The sequence below is a fragment of the Dromiciops gliroides genome, chromosome 3 (assembly GCF_019393635.1).
Source record: "Dromiciops gliroides isolate mDroGli1 chromosome 3, mDroGli1.pri, whole genome shotgun sequence".
Lineage (NCBI taxonomy): Eukaryota > Metazoa > Chordata > Mammalia > Microbiotheria > Microbiotheriidae > Dromiciops > Dromiciops gliroides.
The window spans coordinates 853,023-874,073 of NC_057863.1; the positions used below are offsets into that span (position 1 = coordinate 853,023).

Genomic DNA, 21,051 nt, shown 5'->3' on the forward strand with positions numbered 1-21,051 from the left:
CCCCAGACAGGCTCACGAGGAGTCGGACACGACTGAACAGCAGCTGCAGGAGCAGCAGTCTTTGCCCATAATAGGGAGGGGAAAAAAGAAACGATCCAGTTGCATCCAAGAAGGGAATCGTGGCTGACATAACTCTGGCATGTCTTCATCCTTCCCTGAGCATCTGAGCGTCAACATTTGGGAGTCCCCAAACCAAAAGCCTTATCCTTCCCCCACTAGAAGATAAACTCCCTGAGGACATCCACAGAGTTTAGCGAATGCCTGGCGCACAATTAGTGGCTAACCAAGGCCTTTTCCTTCATTTCCCCACAAGAAAGGATGAGTATGAGGCCTCCTGAGTAAGTGGGGAAGACAAAGAAAGGGTAGGGAGTGAAGAAAGCCAGTCTCTGCACACTCAGCCCATGATGGATGCGACCGATCCAGGCAAGAACCTGGGACAGCGCCCAAAAGGAAGCTAGCCCCTGGAGCAGGACCAGGGTGCCAGGCACGCAGGCTGCTGGGACTTCTTGTTAGAGCTAGTTTGCTGTCTTTCTGTGCACAGACTGTAAAGGGTCAATGTTTATAGGCTCAAAGGTGCTTGTTTTTGTTGGGGGCTCTGCTGTTGTGAACTAATCTGAGAATAAAGGATCTTTTAAAAAGAAAGGGGTTTTCCTCATAGCAACAAGGTCTTTGTTTCAGGATAGATCAGGTCACTAAGGTGAGGTAGGGATGGTGCATGGCACCATTTCCAAGCTTCACTGGGGGGGTCATGGAAACCCTGCCCTGCTCTGCAAGCATCCTGCCCACTTCTGGCACAATGTCCCTTCACTCCATCCATGCTGGATGCCCTGAAGTGCTCCCAGGTGGCGGGGGTGGGGGGGATCCCTAAAGTGTGGGAAGCCGCTGGCCTGTCTCCTGTTCCCCCTGGGCTGCTTTTGTCCCTTTTCCAGACCAAAGCCCTGCTCACTACAGCTACAGCTCTTTCTTTACTTAGAGAGAATTCGTCCATGCATCTTGTGTGGTGCATGGGGAAGTCTGTCCAGATCTGTCCATGAAGTAACCAAAAAGGCATCAAGCCAGTGTATTTTTTTTTTTTTGCAGGCAATGGGGGTAAAGTGACTTGCCCACGGTCACACAGCTAGTAAGTGTCAAGTGTCTGAGGCCGGACCTGAACTCAGGTACTCCTGAATCCAGGGCCGGTGCTTAACCACTGCGCCATCTAGCTGCCCCCAAGCCAGTGTATTTTTAACAAGCATTTTCACGCTCCCTCCAGGCCTCCATGATCCCGCAAAGAGCCCTACATCTGGAACGGACTCAGGAAGGGGGCGTGGCTGCACAGCCCACAGCGTCCCGCCTCAGCTCCTCTGCAGAGTTAATGAAGCGGTGGCTACTGGTGTAACACCGACCGCGCTCAGCCCTGACGAGCTGCAAAAATATTTTAAATAAAAAGTCTCTTAAGCATCAAAATATTGAAGCTCAGACTGTCACAATGTGTGCTCGTTGCTATGGAGAAATCCTGCTCCTAAGCTCAAACCGGATTCTTGAGTGCCACATGGCCCAGCTCTGAGGCACTGGCTGCTCACAGGGCATGGTCCAGAAAGACATGTCCAACCATCCTTCCATCCATTCCTCAGTCAGTCTCTCCTCCATCCCTCTATCCATCCCTCCTTTTGTCCTTCTATCCATCTGTTATGGGCCTAGCACCCCAGAAGTTTTCTGGGGTACATCAAAGAACCTTCTCCTTGAGAAACTAAACAGGACAGACACTAACAGAGACTAACAGGACAGACACACCTAAAGAGATAGTGGCACCAGATCGGGACTGAGCTAGCTCTGGGATCACCACCCTTCATTCCAGTCTCCCCTACCCCTGGGGAGATAAGATTAGGTGTGGCTGCTGCCTTTGTGGCAGGAGGAGGAGAGAGATGACTGGAGAGATCCAAAGACACCCCTCACTCAACTCCCCCAGCCACCACCAGTGGGGGATGGTCCTCCCTCAATAAGGGAACTGTCCACAGTCAGATGATCACCCCCATCAGTCCTCTATAAAAGTACCTGCCTGTCTCCTGCTTGAGGAGATTGGTATCTCAGAACCATGCTCTGTGCCATGCCTTCTCCCCATGAGAAGTCCAAGTATTTCTCTCTTGGTTTCCCTTCCCTAGCCCCTAAATAAACTATTATCTTATTCTAATGGATTTGTGTGCAAGAGGGTGTAATTCTTTAAAGAGAATTCCTAAGAACCCCTATCCCTACCCCAAACTCCTATCCCAAACCCCCCACTATTTCCCCATAACATAACCCAAACCCCCACGCTATTTGCCCATAACACATCCCTCTGTCAGTCTCCCCTCCATCCCTCCATCCATCCTCTTTCCATCCTATCCATCCCTACTTCCATCACTCCATACATCTCTCTGTGCATCCCTCCTTCTGTCCCTCCTTCCAAGCCTCCACCTGTCCCCCTTCTATCCTTCTATCCATACCTCCATCAGTCCCTCATCTATCCCTCTGTCCATCCCTCTATCTTTCCATCTGTCCTTCCCATCCCTCCATCCATCTCTCATTCCTTCCTTCCTTCCTTCAATCTTGCCATCTGGCTTGGGATGAAGGGGACAGGAGAGATGACTGCACTCAGCCTGGAACAGAATGTCCCACCCATGACCCACCCCAGGGTGCAGGGCCTGGCATCACTGCCCCTCTCCAGGTATTATTTTTTTTTTTGGTGAGGCAGTTGGGGTTAAGTGACTTGCCCAGGGTCACACAGCTAGTAAGTGTCAAGTGTCTGAGGCCGGATTTGAACTCAGGTCCTCCTGAATCTAGGGCCAGTGTTCTATCCACTGTGCCACCTAGCTGCCCCTCCAGGTATTATTTTTTTTATTTTTATTTTTTTTTTGGCGGGGCAATGAGGGTTAAGTGACTTGCCTAGGGTCACACAGCTAGTAAGTGTCAAGTGTCTGAGGTCGGATTTGAACTCAGGTCCTCCTGAATCCAGGGCCGGTGCTTTATCTACTGCGCCACCTAGCTGCCCCCCCCCCAGGTATTATTAACAACAATAAGTTAACAGGGATGCATCCTACCTTGATTTCATGGGATCCTTACAACAAGAGGGAATATTATTGTCCCCTCTTTACAAAGGAGGACACTGAGGCTGAGAGAGGGTCTGCAGGGTCATACAACTAGTAAGTGTCTGAGGCAGGAGTCACACTCAGCTCTTCTGACACTAGACCGAGCAGGTGCCTCCCCCATATCTGGGGCAATCACAGGAACTCGCCAAGCCCAGGGCCAGACCCCCAGAACTAAAAGGACCTGCAGATGCGTGTGAGTGTGTGCCTGGGGGCTGGGCCCCAACATGGAGATGAGCCTCCCAAATGCCTCAGAGTCACCCTCCCATCACTCACCTCTGGCATCAAAGAATTCATCATCTGAACTCTCCACGGTGTCACTCATGATGTCCCGCACATGCCAGGGAACCCCAGCACAGGGAAGGGAGCCAGCTAGAAGGGAGACACAGGCTGTTAAGCAGGGCCCCTCCCAAGCAGTGCCCTCACCCACATCAGCCTGAGGGGTGTGAGGGAAAGCAGCAGTCACCCTCCAAGTGTAGAGTCAGGAGGTCATGAGCAGAAACGATGACATGAGTGGTCCTCCTCCCCCTCTTCCCCCTTCTCCTCCCCCTCCTCTCCTTTCCCACTCCCTCCCCCTCCTCCTCCTGTTCCTCCCTGTCTCCCTCCTACTTCTCCTCCCTTCCCTCCTCCACACTCACTCCTACATACTGAGGGCTGCTGAGCCTCAAAAAAACAGGTGCCAAGGTTAGCCCCCCGTGCCGGGTAGAAATTGAGGCCCAGAGAGATGAAGAGGCTCGTTCACAGTCGCAAGGGACAGAGGCGGGATTAGAACTCAGAACTTCCTCCCTTTCTGCTTCAGGAAGGATCATTAGAAAACACTTTGAAGCTCAGAATGGATCACCCAGCGAGTAAGTGGCAGAACTGGGATTTGAACCCAGCCCCGGGAGTCCGAACCCAGGGCTCCTTCCAGAGGCCAGACGACAGCTACAGCATCAGCAGGACTTGGAGTCAAGAGCCAGTTTCAAATCCTGCCTCCAACACCTCAGTTTCCTCTTCTGTGACATGGGCTCATTGTAACCCTAACCTCATAGGGCTATGGAGACACGAAGTCTCTGCCACCTGAGCTCTTCTCCTTCCTGAGAAGCAGTAGTGTGGCTCAGTGGCTAGAGAGCCGACTAGCCCAGGCTCACATCCCACTTCGCCCAAGGCCACTCTTGGATGTGGGAGGGAAGAAGAGAAGGGAAGGGACTAATATTACTTCATCAATCTGAGCCCCAAACACAAACCATCCCTGGTGTTACATGAGGGCTTAGCTCTCTAGCTCAGGGACTGTCCTCTGTACTGGCCATAGGAAGCACCCCCTTCCATGAGGTACCTACCCCAACAGCATCCCAGGCAGGCTAGAGGGGCACCCCCCAACACCAAGTTGGTCAAAGTGACCCCTGCTGTCCCCACACCAGCACACCAGACTCTCAGTTTAGCCCTGTGGCCTGGGGCATCTGTACTGTTTGGGGAAGGTGACATTGAAACCATCACAAAAGGGAAGTGCTGGGGCCCAGAATCTAATCAGTGCCTAAGGCAGGAGCTCCAGGCCTAAGGCAGGCAGGCAGGCCGGCCCACCCCCCTGGGGCGTCTGTGTAGCCCCTCACTAGGCCCTGGATGAGTAATGCCCTGTAATTACAGAGCTATTTTTAAAGTGGTGACAAAATGGGGGTGAAGAGATTTCTAGGCAGCTGGTGTACCCCAGCACAACGGGATGCCGCTCCTCCGTCAGTCTGGCCACTGCTGGCATTCATCAAAGAAAGGGCAACTATGTGTGAAAATACCCCTCTGAGTCCACAGAGCTACCAGCCCTCAGAGGGCTGCCCACCTTCCCCCCAGTTTCCACCCTGCCAAGCGCCTCTGGCCATTCGTGCCAAGAACTGAGCTGGCCACAGGGGACACAAACTCCATTAGAGTTGCTCTCACAGAGCCCAGCTCCTTCACCCGGCCCGCTCCATCTTTGCCTCAGTTTCCCCAGTGCCATTCAATGCATTGTTGATAGATTGACTGGCTCAGCTGGTCCAGGCAAACCTACTGAATTGGTCTATGAGGCCTCGGGGCTATCAGGAGCAATGCTGGGACTCCACACCCCCTACACTGTGGTCACACAAATCTCCCACCTGCTCAGCCCATCTTTCCATGCAAGCCTTCTGCTGAGTCACTGACAACAGCAGTGCCCCCCAGAGCTGAGGACAGATCCCTGGGGTTCTTCACTCCAGACCTTCCCCCGCTGATCATCCCTTGGACTTCCTTCCCTTGCTGGACTCCCCACCCAGGATTCAGATGGCCCAAATCTCCCTATCTGGCCTGAGAGACTGACCAAAGGTGGGCCGATCTTCCAGCCTATGCCTCTCCTTTGCTTCCACTGGGGGAGGCTTTGGTCCTGGCATCCCATGTCTACAGCATTCCCCCAATCTGGTAGCATCGTGGAGATGCCTGCTCACCCAAGGTGTGGGGGGGTGACTGCCCACTCCCTCTCCTGCGTCTGACCACGGTTCCTCTCCATGCTCACCCTCTCCTCCTGCACGCACTCAACTTTAGGGAAGACCTCTCCTGTCTCCCAGAATGCCAGGGCAGGAACCACTTCCTGCTTGTCTGTATCTCCACTGCCCAGCATAGGCCGGGAGCATGGTAGGAGTCTGTGTGGAATGGAAGTGAAAGCCTCTGACAGAAAGGTGGGAAGGCAGGCTCGGGCCCTCCAGTCCACGGCACGTGGGAAGGTAAGAAAGCAATGGGGAGGCTTGCCCCGGAGTGGGACCGACTTGAGAGATGCGACCACTGTTTTCTAAGGGGGTGAAGGGCTGTTGTGCAGAGGGGACTTAGCCTGCCTGCCTGCCTGCCCTGTGTGGCCCAGAGAGCAGAGCAAAGAGCAGTAGGGGGGAGGGCAGTGGCGAGGGCAGCGGGAGGCAGGGGTGGGGGAGGACCCCTGAGGTCCTGGCAGGAAAGGCAGGCTACCTGACTCACATCCGAACCTCCTGGGGTAGGGGTGGGGAGGGTGGAGGCGTCCCAGCAGAGTCCTGGGCAGGGGCAGCCACTTCAGAGAGATGGCATTCCTTTCCAGGGCTGGCCTGGGCTTGATGCCAGCTTTGAGCTCTAAGAACCTGTGATCTCATCCATCCTGACTGAAAGCCATTCCTTTGATGAGAGCCCACTGAAAAGCAGTGGCTGTTGGGGCAGTAGGTTCTAGGCAGCAGACTCAGCCATGCCCATGAGGTGTCACTTCAAACCCAGAAGAGAAGACTGGGCCTTAAGGAGTGGGGGAAGATCATGGTCAGGAAAAAGAATGAGGAGGCCGGGGACAGCCACATGGCAACCTCAGGCAGCCCTGTGGCGGAGGCTGGCAGACCCCACTTCCCAGGAGAGACCCCTCTTAGCTCCCTGGGAACTTGGTGGCCCACCCAACCCTTGATCTGCAGCGCTCACCCTCATTGGTTCTTGTTAAAACCCTCCCCCATCACACTCAGATCCAGCACTGCCATGACTGGGAAGCTTACAGGGCTGTCCCTTTCAGAAGCAACCCTAGTGGTAGTCTGTCTATCTCTCTGTCTCTGTCTCTCTGTCTCTGTCTCTGTCTCTGTCTCTGTCTCTGTCTCTGTCTCTGTCTCTGTCTCTGTCTCTGTCTCTCTCTCTCTCTCTCTCTCTCTCTCTGTCTCTTTCTTTCTGTCTCCTGAGGAGCCACATTCTGGCAGGTACCTGGCCACGGACATCTCTAGTATACTGAGGGCCCTTTGCCCATCTCCCCAGCCCAGCAGTCTCACCCAGTGAGTTCAATCAGTATTCCAGCTGTGAACCAATGAGAGATTTCCCCAGGGCCCAGCATGGGCCAGAGAGCCCCATTTGTCCCAAAGGAAGTGCTCCTGTCTCCCTGCTAGCTGAGCACCAGGCTAGCTCATAGCTGGTATGCCCCGAACAGGGACGGCCACTCTCCATTCTCCAGAGGAAGCACAGGACACAGCAGTGTGAGCCGCTCGCTTGGGCCAGAAGGTAGGAAATCTCAAATTCTAGCCATGGTGGGCCCTGTGGGTCACTCAGCCAGCTTCCCTGCTAAAAATAAGCGGCCTGTGCAGAGGCCGACCCCCAGGCCAGGAGTAGCCTGCAGCTCAGTCTGTTTGGAGGAAGCTCAATTTCACTCCAGATTTTTCCAGCACCAACTCGACAAAAGGGCAAAGAATAAGAAATTCTAGTGAAGGGAAAATGGGACCGAGCACTGAGGACACAAATCCAAGGATGAAGCGCGACACGCATGCCCAGAGGGAGCCACTTCATCTGAGCACGGGACACAAGGAGGCCCGTCTGACCTCCTGAGGGTCGCCAACACTGATGGCTGAGAATGGGCAAAGCAGGACTGGTTAAAGCAAGAGGGGTGGGGTCGATCATGGCCAGGGAGTGTTGTCTGTTCCTCATCATGTCCAGGAACCCAAGAAAGGGAGGAAGGAAATATGAAAGAGCCTATTTGCACAGAGAGAGGGTGCTACAGTGGATAGAACTGCATGAGGCTTGGAGTCAGAAAGCCCTGAGTTCAAATACAACCTCAGACACTTACTAGCTGTGTGACACTGGGCAAGTCATTTCACCCTATTTACCTCAGTTTCTTCATCTGTAAAATGAGCTGGAGAAGAACATGGCAAACCCCTCCAGTATCTTCACCAAGTAGAGTTGGACAAATTGAAAGGACTGAACAACAACTACATTTGGGTAACAGTCAGGTGAGGGAGAAATAGAAATGATCTGGTGATCAGAGTGGATCCCAGACCACCTGGACAGAAGGAGACACTGGAGGAGGAGGGCTTAGGGAGCTGATGCAGAGGCATGAGGTAGCAGGGATGGGCATAAATGATCCACTCAGCAAACTTGGAATCCAACAGGCACTGATGGGTTGGGGCACCAGGCCCCCCAAAAGGACAGACTCCAACAGGGACTGGTGTAAAGGGCAGCTGGGTTAAACAAGCAGCTTTGGCAGCACAAGATCAGGGTAGAGGGAGTTTTATTGCAGTGGCTGAGGAGACCACAGAAGCCAAGAGTGCCTTGGGCTACACTGAGAAAGGCCCAGCAGCTGCCAAGAAAAGGGGAGCAATGGGTGGATGGAGGATGGGGCTTTGTTTTGGGTACCACCTTTTAGGTAAAACATCAATGAGCCTGAAGGGGCCCAGAGGTGGAGGAGCTGGCTGGGGAAGGGCCTCAGGTCTGTGCCATTGTGGGGGGTGGGGGTTGAGAAAACCTTGTGTAAAAAGGGCTCTTGAGTGAGGAGGGAAGGGGCCCGTGTGAGGAAGGAGGCTAATTTGACTGCAGAGTAAGAAAGGAGATGTAAATTTGTGAGGCACCTACTGTGTGCTGGAGACTCTGCCAAGCACCTTTTACAAATGTTATCTCACTGGATCCTCATAACAACCCTAGGAGGCAAGTGCTCTTATTATCCATTTTACAGATGAAGAAACTGAGGCAAGGGGCAGCTAGGTGGCCAATTGCCTCACCAAAAAAAAAAAAAAAGAAAAAGAAACTGAGGCATACAGAGGTGAAGTGACTTGCCCCGGGTCACACAGCTAGTGTTTGTCTGAGGCTGAATTTGAACTTGGGTCTTCCTGACTCCAGGTCCAGAGTGTTGTCCCCTGGTGGTAGATGTGCAAACAGACGAGCTTATAGGCAAGGGGTTATGGATCTGGAAATGTCAAGAATTTGGCAGCAAATCAGGAGTCATGGGAGGCGGGAGTGAGGAGTGAGGAACAAGAATGAGGTTGGAGGCTTGGGAGGGTGGCGGTGCCTTCAGCAGTAACAGGAAAGTTAGGAAGAGAAAGAGGTTGGTGGATTCAGTCCTGGGCATGTTGAATTTAAGGTATATCCAGTTTGGCACACCCAATAGGCAGCTGAGGTCAAGAGGTAAGGTAGAGCTGGACAAGTAGATCGGAGAGTTATGGGCATAGAAGTGATGACTGAAAGGATGGGGGCCAATGAGATCACCACGTGAGAGGGCCCAGGACAGAGAAAGCCCTGGGCTATAACCACAGAACAATAGGAGGAGAAGCCAAAGACAGAGAGGTGCTGCCACAGCCCAGAGAGAAGGGAATATCTAAAGAGAGAGGACGGTTATTAGTGTCAGATGCTGCAGAGGAGTCAAGGATGATCGTGATTGAAAATGATCATCAGACCAGTAAGTAAGAGTCTCTGGAAAATTTGAAAACAGCAGGTTCACATCAATGACAAGGTTAGAACCTCCCCAAGCACATGAAAGACTTGAATAGATTCGATTATGAAGCATTCCATTAAGAAATAAAGAACCACCTAAATAGTTGGAGGAATATTCAGTGCTCATGACTAGGCTGTGCCAATATGCCAAAATTAATTTACACTTTTAATGCCATAGCAATCAGGTTACTAACAGGAAACTTTACAATGCCTGATAGAATAATAATTCATTTGGAAAGAAAAAGATCTAGAATATCAAGGGAAATTATAAAAGGGAGCAAGAATGAAAGGGGAATAGCACTTCAGATCTCAAACTATATTATAAAGCAGAAGTCATCAATTGAACAGATTAGATAAAGAAGACTTGGAAAAAATAGAGCTCAATAGCCCAATGTTTGATAAAGTGGAAAACACAAGTTACCTGGGGAAAACTCTTTGATTTAAAAAAAAAACTGCTGGGAAAAGTGGAAAGCAATCTGGCAGAAATTAGGCTTAGACCAACACCCTTACACCATACTCCACAATACATTCTAAGTGGATATGTGACTTCAATATTAAAGATCATACTGTGAAAAAATTAGAAGAGAAACAGATTATGTAATTCTCACAACTATAGATAAGAGATGTATTTTTTATTTTGTTTTTGTTTTTTGTGGGGCAATGGGGGTTAAGTGACTTGCCCAGGGTCACACAGCTAGTAAGTGTTAAGTGTCTGAGGCCAGATTTGAACTCAGGTCCTTCTGAATTCAGGGCCGGTGCTCTATCCACTGTGTCGCCTAGCTGACCCCAAGAGATGTATTTTTAACCAAGCAAGAGACAGAGGCAATTACAAAAGATAAAATTGATGACTTGGATTACACATCACTGAAAAGCTTCTGCATAGACAATGCTAATACATCTAAGATAAGAAGGAAAGTGATTGAATGGGGAAAATTTTTATATCACATTTCTCTGATAAGGGTTTAGTATCTAAGCTATATAAACAACTAATAAATATACATTCACCAATAGACAAATGGTCAAAAATATGAACAAACAGTTCTCAAAAGAATTGCAAAGTATTCACAACCACATGAACAAATGTTCCAAATCACTAATAGAGAAATATGTCAAACCAACTCTGAGATTTTACCTCATACTCTTCAAATGGACAAAAATGACCCCAAAATGGCAACAGTCAATGTTGGAGGGGTTGTGGGAAAGATGGGTACACTAATATATCATTGGCAGAACTGTGAAGTGGAACAACCATTTTGAAAAATAATTTGGAATCATGCAAATAAAGCGACTAAAATGGCCAGAAACTCCATTACTAGACTTCCACCCCGAGGAAACTGTCAATAAGAAAAAAGTTCCCACGTACTTCAAATTACTTTACAACGCACTTTTTGTAATAGCTAGAATTGGGAAATAGATGCCCATCCATGAAAGAAATGGAACACTAACTACTGTGCTTCATAAAATAGTGTATGTGGTGAAGTCAGGGAAGCCTAGGAAGATCTCTATGAACTGACCCAGGGCCAAGGAAACAAGAGACATGGTGATAGCAATGGAAATGGAGAACAAAGACACTGTTTCTCAAGGTTCAAGTGGCCCTTGAATGACAAGCTAGAAGACGCGCCTTCCCCAAGTGCTCCACAATGTGTGTTTTCAGACTGTTCCTGTGAATTGAATAGTTAGGCTGATTTGTTTTCTCTCAAAAATGTTAATGATCATATGGGATGGCTCAAAGTGGGGTAAGCTACATGGGTTATTCTGGTGATGTAAGAAATGAAGAATATCAATAAAAACCTATTAAAGGATGATGGGGTCAGAAGCCAGATTTTAACGGGAGACAGCTTCATTTTCTAGGAGTTTGGGCTATGAAAGGGAGGAGAGATGCAGAAGAATAGTTTGGAGGGAAGGTGAAGTCCCCTAAAGGGTTTTTGAGGATGGGGGAGATATCAGCACCTGTGTAGGAACACAGACTGAAGACTGGTGGGGAGGGGAAATATTCCAGAAGACACCAGAGAAGATGGGATCAAGAGCACTTTTAGGGAAGTCCATCCCCTCTTGAGTGACTGAAGCAGAGAAGGAAAGACTGAGGAAGAGAATAAAAGAGAAAGGGGGACCCCAACAACATCCACTGTCTTCTCAGTACCACAGAAGGCCAGGCCTTCAGCTGGAAGAGCAGAGGAGGTGGAGTATGGGAGTTCTGAAGAGAGGAGACATTTGAAGCAACCTGTGTCCAGAACAGGATGGATAATTAAGACCCAAACCGCTCCTGTGCCAGACTCACGGCCCAGCCAGCAGGGTTATGGGGCAGTTCCTGCAGGGCTTCAGCTCCTCATTTGTAACATGGGGTGGGGAGGGGAGGGGATTCATGGCTCTGTGTCCAGAATGTAACACAATCACTCAGCGGCTTCTGAGGAGTCCTGGTGGTGGACACAGATGGTGAGAGTAATGCAGGCTCTGGGGTCTGACCTTGGCTGAGTGTGGGCACGACCAGTCAGTCTCAATCTCAGCCTCTCTCTCTCTCTCTCTCTCTCTCTCTCTCTCTCTCTCTCTCTCTCTCTCTCACACACACACACACACACACACACACACACACACACACACACACACACACACACACACACCAGCCCCAGTGTCAGATAGACAAGGGGAGCAGCCTAGGTACCTGCAGGCTCTTGGGAAGGCAATCTTGTCATCCTGCCCATTACCCAGAATGGACTTGGCCAGGCTGGGCCCCTGACCACTGCCCCCTCCCCCATTCCCTTCCCCCCCCCCCTCATGTGGATGACAGATCCTGTGCTGGGTGATCCAAAGGGAGGTGATAATGGAGCCACACACTCATCTTTCCTAGAGTCGGGGGTGAACCTGGGAGGCCATCAAGGTTCTCTGTCCCAGTCACACAGACAACCCTTTCTCTGGTAAGGCCCCAGCACCTGAAGCTAGCCTGAAGCCAAAATCGGGGCTCTCTCTGCCGGGGCTAAAGGCAGGAATAGCCAGGGTGTGTACTGAGGATCTGACCAGAAGGAGGGAACAGCCTGGTACAGGGACAAATCGGCCAATGGCTCTTTTGAGCCCTTGGGGGGAAGCCCAGAATGGGCATGAGGAGCTACAATGACAGACACACAAGAAATGCCGCCCCCAGCTCCTTCCCTCAGCCCCCTCCCCCAACTTCCCTGTGGGCCCACCTACTGCACTGGGCATCAGAATTATAGGTGGAGGGTAGGGGGCACTAAGCCTTGGAGAGGGAGAAGAACAGAAGGGGAAAGAGAGGCCCATACCCAGCAGGCTCAGGGTCCAGGTGGGACAGTGGCATTGGGGGAAGGGACAGGAATCATTTGCAGAATGTCTTCCTCCATGGCTGTCTGAGAAGCCTTGGGTGCTGAAAGCTGAGATTCTGGAGGAAAGGGGTCAGGGCCCTGGGGGCACTGTAGGGTTTGGCCAGAGGGCCTGCCCCAGGCACTGAGCACAAGCAAGGAGCCCTGGGTCCCCCAAGTCTTGGAGCGGGGCTTCCTCCCAAATCCTCTGCAGTCTTAGGCCTGGAAGGATTCCCTGAGCCAGCGAGCACTTGGGAGTGCAGCTGAAACCCATGGCAACCCGGTCATGAATAGGAAGATGCAAAGTTTCCCAGGGGAGCCCCAGGCTGATGTGCTCTGAGGCTGCAGGATGCAGGAAGCAGCCGGCAGCCCTTCTCCACACTGCTCCTCCCTCACAGACCCAGGCCAGCACCCCCGGCCAGGAGCAGACCTGGCCTTGTCCTCACTGCCTGCTCAGCTCCTTACTGCCTCCAGACGGACGCGAGCCCCTGCCTGCCCCGGCCCTACCGGGCCTCTGAGGCCAGCCCCTACTCATTTTTGTACCCAGCTTCACTCTGTAACTCTGGCCCAAACCCCGCTCCCACTGCAGCTGGCCTGTTCCCTGTTCCCATTAGACATCATTCCACCAACCAGCTCCAGGCCCTCCTCAGACCCAGCGAGGAGCTCCCCCCCCCCACCAGGCTCTCTCCTGCTATGATACAGAGTGCATGGCATATTGTACCCCGTCCCTGCCCAGCCTGCTTCTGCAGGCTGGACCATTGTCTGTGTCTCTAGGGCCAACACTGAACAAATGCTCCCTGAATGAGGGAAGCAGGAAGGGCCCCAGTAAAGAATGCCGATTCTCAAGAGGCTTCAACAGGGGCGGGAGACCAAGCCTCCCCGCCAGGGGTCTGGGAACAAACTTCCCTCCTCCCCCCTTCCCCCGCAGAAGGGCCTGAGGGCAAGGGACCAGGCAGCTGCTCGGCACTCTGGGGGGCCTCTGCAGGCACTGGGGGCCCCAAGAGCCAGAGGGAAACGAGGCTAGCTATGGGGCACTGACGGAACCCAGCAAGACCTCAGCAGAGGCCCGTCTGTGAGGCAGGCACAGACCCAAGACAGATCCGAGAGCGGGCCGAAGGGAAGGACCCAAACTCGGCTCCGATTAAGCATCTACTGTGCTGAGGGAGGTCCCAGACGGTGAGAAACCCATGCTGTAGATACCTAACCCTTTCAGGAGGATGACGGGAATGTAAGGACAAGTAGGCCACCACCCCCATTTTACAAACGCGTTGAAGGCAAGATTGGAACCTGGGGCTTCTGTGTCCAGAACCAGCTTGTGCCACTGCCCTAGCCTACCTCCCCACTAAGAGAGCCAAGGATATTGGAGGTGCCTCCATGAACCCCCAAGACTTCAGGTTGTTACCAGGAAGCCCAAAGCCCAGATGAGAAGGAAGCAGGAGGTGGCCAGCTGTGCCCAGGGGCTACATGCCCAGAGGTAAAGTTCTCCACCCCCTGCTCACAGGGACTCCCACCCCAACAACCCAGGCTGGAGGCCACCCCCTTGGCCTGGGGGGGCTGAGGCTGAAACCATGGGCAGAGTTTTCTCCACAGCGGTGGTGGGTCCTCACAGCAGAGACTCTTGAGAAGGGAGAGAGAGAGAGCCATTGCCAGCCCAGGCCTACCACAGCCTGTCCCCACCCCCCCAAACTGAGCCACAAAGCTGCCCACTTCTGGAGCCCAAGCAGCTAACAGGGCCTTCGGTCTGGCACCACTGACCCCCCCCCCCCAGCATCCCTTGTCAACACAGAGGGAGGGGCCAGCTCTCAGCCCAAGGGGAAGGGGCAGTGACCCCACCCACAGGGAAAGCCTTTCTAGCTGTCCACGCTCCACCCCTCTCCCTGCCCTGAAAGGGCCAGGTTACGGATCCCATTCTACACACGCGGTTCTGGTTGGGGAGGCAACAACATCTACAAAGATTTATTTAGCACCTTCAGGACCTGCTGAGGCCCCATCACCTGCCCGGTTAACACTCCCTGTTTGGCTCCCTTACTGATCAGAGCAGATTCATCTCCAGCCAGTTGGGCTCAGAGGCCGCCTGGAAGCCGAGTCAAACGTGAACAGTTGTCTACGCTGGTGGCCTCCTACTGGCTCCAAGCCCTTATAAGCACTGCCTCCCCCAGCCCTGCCCATAAGCCCTGTCTCCAGTGACCAGACAAGATGGCCCCTCTCAGCTCTCCTCTCTCCCAGCCATCAGCTGCCCTCCCCATCTCCTCTGCCTACTCTTCATCCCTTTTCTGTCCCTCATCACGGGTGTCCCCCTCAGGCCTCCTTCCTGTCTCCCCCCACACACACACGCCCTCCATGACCTGGCATCTCCCACAGGCTTCATTGCTGTCTCTGTACAGAGGACTCCCAGGCCTCTACACCCAGGCCCAGTCTCTCTCCTGAGCACCAGGCCCACAGGACCCACTGACTTTAGGCATCTCAAACTCAGCAGCCCACAATGCAATGCACCCTCTTCTTGAGAGGCCACATGACAGAAGGGGCAGAGTTCTGGACGTGGAGTCGGCCCCAGCACCTCTCCAGACAGCTCCTCCCTGGGCCCTGCCCCCAGGCTCCCTCTGCTGCTGCCACCAGCACTACTCTGCTGACCATCCACACCACTGCTCTTCTCACCTCATGCCCCAGCCAGCCTGGCCCACACTTGCTCTTCCCATGCAGGACATGCGATCGTCTCCCATCTCCATTCATCTGTGCCACAAACTCCCCTTGCTGCCCCGCTGCCCCACAGGCCACCTGGCCTTTCAAGCCCACGCCCCCTCCCCACCCCTTGGCATGCCCTCCCACACTCCTCTGTTGGTGCTCTCCTCCCAAAGTGTGTCCTGTATACATGCTGGCCCCACCCCAGGAGTAAATAGATCAGGGCCTGGCATACACATGCTTGTGGCTACAGCGGGCAGAGACAGGTCCAAAAGAGGCCTTTGGGAAAGGCCAGACAAGCCTAAGCCCATGCCCAGCCCTGCCCTGCCCAGGGAGGAGCCTCATGTGGAAGCAGGTGACTCACTTGCTTCACCACCTAAGGGGTGCGGACCAGAAACACTCAGGAACTGGCCCTGAGCAATGCCCAGGGAGGCACAGGGAAGCTGCCCACCTACTGATTTGGAGCAGCCCTAGAAGACAAATTGGGGAAAATATTTGGAAAAGTGTGGCTCCTTCCTCACCCCCATGATCTCCCCCACACACTCTTGGTGCCTCTGAAGAAGGGGGAAGTAAGTGGTGGCTGAGGGCCCCCCTCTGAGTGGGGGAGGAGCCAGACTGCTCCAAGAAGCCCGCCCCCCACCCTTGGCCCTGATCTTCCCTGGGACCTGAGAAGGTCAAACCAGAAGGCATCTGGGAGATCATGTGGGTCCAAACCACTTACTTTACGGCTCAGAAACTGAAGCTCACCATGTATCCAGCAGAGTCAGGAGGGCAGCCTGGTGGGGGGGACTCTGTCTCCAGCCCTGAAGCCATCATCGCTATCCCAAAACACCAGCCTCTAGGTCTTCCCTTTGGCTGCCCTCTGGCCTTCTGTGGTCAGCAGCAGTCATGGGGAGCCATATCTTTGGAGTTGCCCTATTTCCTACTTGACACATGTGTGGGAAGATGGCACACCTCTGGCGCAGAGCTGCCTCGTGTCCCACACCCAAACAAGCCATCAGCAGTGCCAGCCACCAGGCCCCACAGGATTCTGGGCTCTTCCCCAGCTCTTGGCCAGTCTCCTCCTCACCAGGAACCAAGTCAGAGGGAGGTACTCATCCCCAAAGGTGAAATGTACCCCAACACCCCCATGACTACTCACAGGCCTGGGGGGAGGTCTCTGAATCCAAAGGCCTTTGCTCACCTTTCATGGTCCCCTTCCAAAACCCAACCCCTCCAGAAAGGACTTCATGACCACAGACGTGGAATCAGCCATAGCCCCTTCCTCCATGTCTATAATCGTAGTAGTGTCCCTCTTGTTCTGGGGATGCCAGGCTGAGGTTAAAATTTCCTCAACAATCTTTCTTCATGTGCCACCTCCAGGCTGGGACAGGGGCTTCTCTTCCCCTTGTTTCCCCTACCTCCTCCCCATTACACACACAATCCTAGGGGGGCTCAGCCCTCAATCCATGGTCAGCTCTTACTTGGAGTTCTGAGCACAGCCCATGACCCCACTGGGCCTCAGTTTCATTGTCTGTCAAACCAAAGGGTTGGACTTGACCTAAGATTCTGTGACTTACCCTGAGCATGTCCTGAAGCCCCTCCCCAACCCATCCCCAGGATGAGGAGATGTCCCTAGAGACTCCTTCCCCACAGTGCAAAGCGTTGCTCACTGCTGTGCACATTCGAAGTGCCCACTCATCTTAAAGGCTGCATATTCCCAAATCTCCCAATTCCATGCCCTCCACAAAGATCTCCTGCTGGACCCTCAGCCCCCAGACCTGGTTTGGAAGGAAGAGGAGCTTTTGGAAACAACGATGAATGTGATCATGCACTCATTGTCAGCTGCCTACTACCTGCCAAGAGCTGGGGCCACAAAAAGATGAAGAAAAAACAGTTTCTGCTTTCAAGAGGCTTACATTCTGCTCCCCAAATACAACATGCATTCAGTCAAGGAAATGCATGGCACATGCCAGGGTGAGTACAGGGGCCCACACGCACACATATTAACACTGTCAGTTCGAAGAAATCTTGAGGAGGGAGGAGGACATAAGAAAGAGGAGGGATAAGGAAAGGCCTCCCACAGGAAAAGGCATGAGTGGAGACTCGAAGGGCAGAAGAGAGGAGGGAGTACAGTCCAATGGGGGGGGCATGTAAATGTAGGGAAATTGGGGACACAGAGGTCAAGAAGAAACGGAAAAGCAGAAATCCTGCAAAGGTCAGGTTAGAAAGAGACGTCAGGCTGTTGACAGACACTGGGGGAGACAGCTGGGGGGGGGGGTCTGTATTTGATCCTGGAGGCCATAGGGAGCCACAGGAGTGTATTGAGTAGGAGATGTGATGCAGTCAGATCTGTGTGTTAGGAAAATCACTTTGGTGACTGAATGGAGGGTGGACTGGAGTAGGGAAATAACTGAGGGAGGCAGACCCCAGAAGCGACTACAATAGTCCAGGTGTGAAGAGATGGGGGTCTGCACTGGGGGAGGGGGTGGCAGTCACATAAAAGAGAAGGGGAAAGAAAGAAAAAAAGAGAAGGGGGCAGTAGTTGACATCCACCAGAGATGCAGCAGAGGTAAAATTGACATGGGATGTTGCACAGGTGAAATAGACAAGAGATGCTGCATAGGTGAAATTGAATGAAAGATGCTGCAGATGTGAGATTGACCAGAGATGCTGCAAAGGTGAAATCAACAAGAGAGGCTGCTGAGGTGAGATTGATGGGCTTTGGCCCCAGATTGAATTCTGGGGGTAGGGAGAGCTGAGGATGGTTCCAAGGTCATACATCTGGGTTACTGGAAGGTTGGTGGGGCCTCCAGAAAAATCCTTTGGAGAAGGGGGACAGGCTTAAAGGGAAAGATCATGAGATCTATGTTGGATTGTTTGAGACACCTACAGAACACTCTGACAAATGCCCAACAATGGGTACTCAGGGGAGAGGGTGCATAGATCATACACTGGGGGGAGTGGGGTAATCTATTCATAGAGAGAGACTTGGTCTGAAAGAGAACAGGCTTGATGGGTGAGAGGAGAAGAAGGGAAAGACCCAGAGCTACTAAGGAAAGGAGCTGTGAGCCCTCTGACCCCAGGGAGGCTCCACCTGGTCCCCAGCCCACAGTCCAATTGAGGAGGAAGAAACTAGGTACCAAGAGCAGGGCCTGAGCCCAGGCAAGGGTCAAGCGCTCATGACAGAAGAGGGCTAAGACTGGCCTTCTCTCCACAACCATCGTGGGAGAGATCTCCCACACCAAGGGTTCACACTGGGCAAGACAGAGTGGTCAGACTTTTGTATAGGAGCCTGGCTCTCATCTTCTTCCCACCCCGGGGGCATTTCCAGTCCTAGGCCTGGGATCTTGGGGCCTCTAGGCCAGTGAATAGGCAATGGTCACTCACCAGTCAGACTAGTGCCCTGCAGGAGATAAGACCCAGGATAGAAGGGAAGCAACTCAGGTGCCAGGATCCAGAAGCAACTCCCAGGGGAAACAGAGCAGGGGATCACAGCCCAGCCCAACCCAACCCAGCCCCGCCCTTCGAGAGGGTGTGTCCCTTCCCTGGGTCCCACTCTTTTCACAGCCTCCTTAAGGGGGTGGGGTAGAGACTGAAGAGATCAGATTCATTGAGAACAGTTAGGAGGTTTGGATGATAGCTGAGGTAAGAGGTGATGCCAGGGTGTTGGGGGCCTGGGTGGGTGGGAGAGAGGTCTTGCAGGCAGAATCGACAAGGTTTGGCAGCTATTTCTGGGTCCTGGGCTTAGAGAGAGAAGAAAGCCGAGGATGGCTCCAATGGCATGACCCTGGATGACAAGAACGAGGCTAGAAAAAGGGGGGTCAGGATGGAAAGTCAAGCAGACTGCTGCATTAGAGTTTAGGAGAGAGATTAACAGGGCTGCTGGAGAGAGGCACCTGGGAGAGAACTGAAGACGGAGAGAGAGAAGAGGGAGGACATGGGTGCTGGTGGGCTAAGACCATAATGGGGAGTGGAGGGGGGACCAGAGATGAGGGGCCAGGAAGGAGGGAAGCAGAGAAGAGAGAGTAGGGGAGTCGAGCTAACAGGTAACAGAAGGAGCTGATGGGGGAAGGTAAGAGAAAGGTTCAGCTACCCCCAGAATCCATCTGCAACAGGGCCCAGGTGTTGTCCCACTGTCCCAGAGAAAGGCAGAGAGGAACAAGGATGGGGGCCAGGGGGAGGGAGTCTGCAGTAGGGGCTGAACCTGGGATCCCATCTGTGTTGTAGGAAACTCCTTGGTGAGCAAACTCTCCCTCTTCTGCCGTGTTGGGTCTTAGATAATTGCCCAGTGCACCAGAAAGGGAAGGGACTTGTCCAGGGTCACACCACCAGGATCGATCAGAGGTCTGACTGGCTGACAAAGGACTTGACCCCAGGTCTTCCTGGCTTTATTCCTTCCTTCCTTCATTACTGGCTTTGAAGTTTGCCTCTCTCCCCACTGGGCCTGGATACCCTTTGCCTACACTGAGCTGGGAACGAGAGGGTTGTGGCTACAGCTGCAATGTGGACTTACAGTCCCGAACAGGACCAGAGCTTTGCCTGGAGCCGATGAGTCAGAAGGGTGGGACCCCTCCCTACAAGAGAAGGGTCCCCTTGGCTTAAGGCTGAAGTAGAGGCTGGGGAAGGCACTGACTACACCAACCACCCCAGGGCCCAGCATGGTGGCCCCACCATGTGGCCAAGGGTGGGTAGCCTTTCCCCTGCAGGGGGCACACAATGAGTAAGATGAAGCCGTGTGTGTGTGTGTGTGTGTGTGTGTGTGTGTGTGTGTGTGTGTGTGTGTGTGTGAGAGAGAGAGAGAGAGAGAGAGAAAGTGTGAATGTGTATATGTATATGTGTATGAGTTCGTGAAAGAGAATGTGTGACAGTGTCAGAGAGGGTGTGAGTGTGTGAGAGTGTCTGAGTATGTGCATAAGTGTGTGTGTGTGTTGTGTATATGTATGTGTGTGAGAGAGTATATGTGAGAGTGTATGAAAGAGGGTAGAGTGTGTGCCTGTGAGTATGTGTAAGTGTGAGTGTGTGTGTGTTAGGGGAAAGGAGAAGAGAGGTCTCCAGCCTTAGAACTCCCACTACTCAGGGCTCAGAGTTAGGGTGAAGGGAGGCTGTGGGTGCTCAGTGAGTGGGGAGAGAGGGGAAATCAGGGAGAGTAGCTGGTGGGAGGGGGTGGATAGAGGAAGGAAGGTGAATGATTTACTGTGTCCTTGGGGGAGAGGAGCAGGGAGAGAGGAGAAAGGAAGACCACCAGCCTAGCTATATAACAAGGTTGCTCAGACATCCACGATGAAGAAGGCCCTCAGGAACCTTCTAAAACAGGCCAGCTTCTGCCCACTAACCCCCGAGGGGCTGGTCCCTGCCTTAGCCAAGCTCCCAAGTGCTACAGTCCCCTCCTACACACACCCCTGGCTTTGGCATGGGCGGAGAGGTGTGCCTGCCCAGGCCTTTGCGTCCTCTGCCAATCACCAATGTCAGGGTCAGGGTCACCCTGGGAAATCACCCAGAGGCCCCCATCCCCTGGAAGCCCCCTGGGCTATGGGGCCCAGGGGAAGGCAGAGGCAGAGTGTGACCGGCCACAGTCAGACCCCTCCACCCCCACCCCATCTAGGAACTGCCTTCACTGACCAGTAACCGGGCAATGCGAGAAGACAATGACCTGGCCAGAACAAACACGCGCGCGCGCGCGCACGCACGCACGCACACACACACACACACACACACACACACACACACCTTTAGCCCCCCTCCCCTGCCCCCCCAGTCCCCTCTCCTTTTCCTAGACAGGTCGGGTGGAGGAAAGGTGTCCCGTCCAGTGTTTGCCCAAG

At 53.2% G+C, this 21,051-nt stretch overlaps 1 protein-coding gene across 3 annotated transcripts in view; it reads right to left on the minus strand.

Annotated features, from left to right (window-relative positions):
- The window catches only part of PITPNM3 (PITPNM family member 3), a 109,872-nt gene that overhangs the window by 86,091 nt on the left and 2,730 nt on the right, over positions 1 to 21,051 (minus strand). For all 3 annotated transcript variants that reach the window (XM_043995767.1, XM_043995765.1, XM_043995766.1), the window contains exon 2: positions 3,378 to 3,473. In XM_043995767.1, the coding sequence (XP_043851702.1) occupies positions 3,378 to 3,426 (49 nt within the window). In that variant the 5' untranslated portion in view covers positions 3,427 to 3,473. The remainder of the gene's footprint in view (positions 1 to 3,377; positions 3,474 to 21,051) is intronic.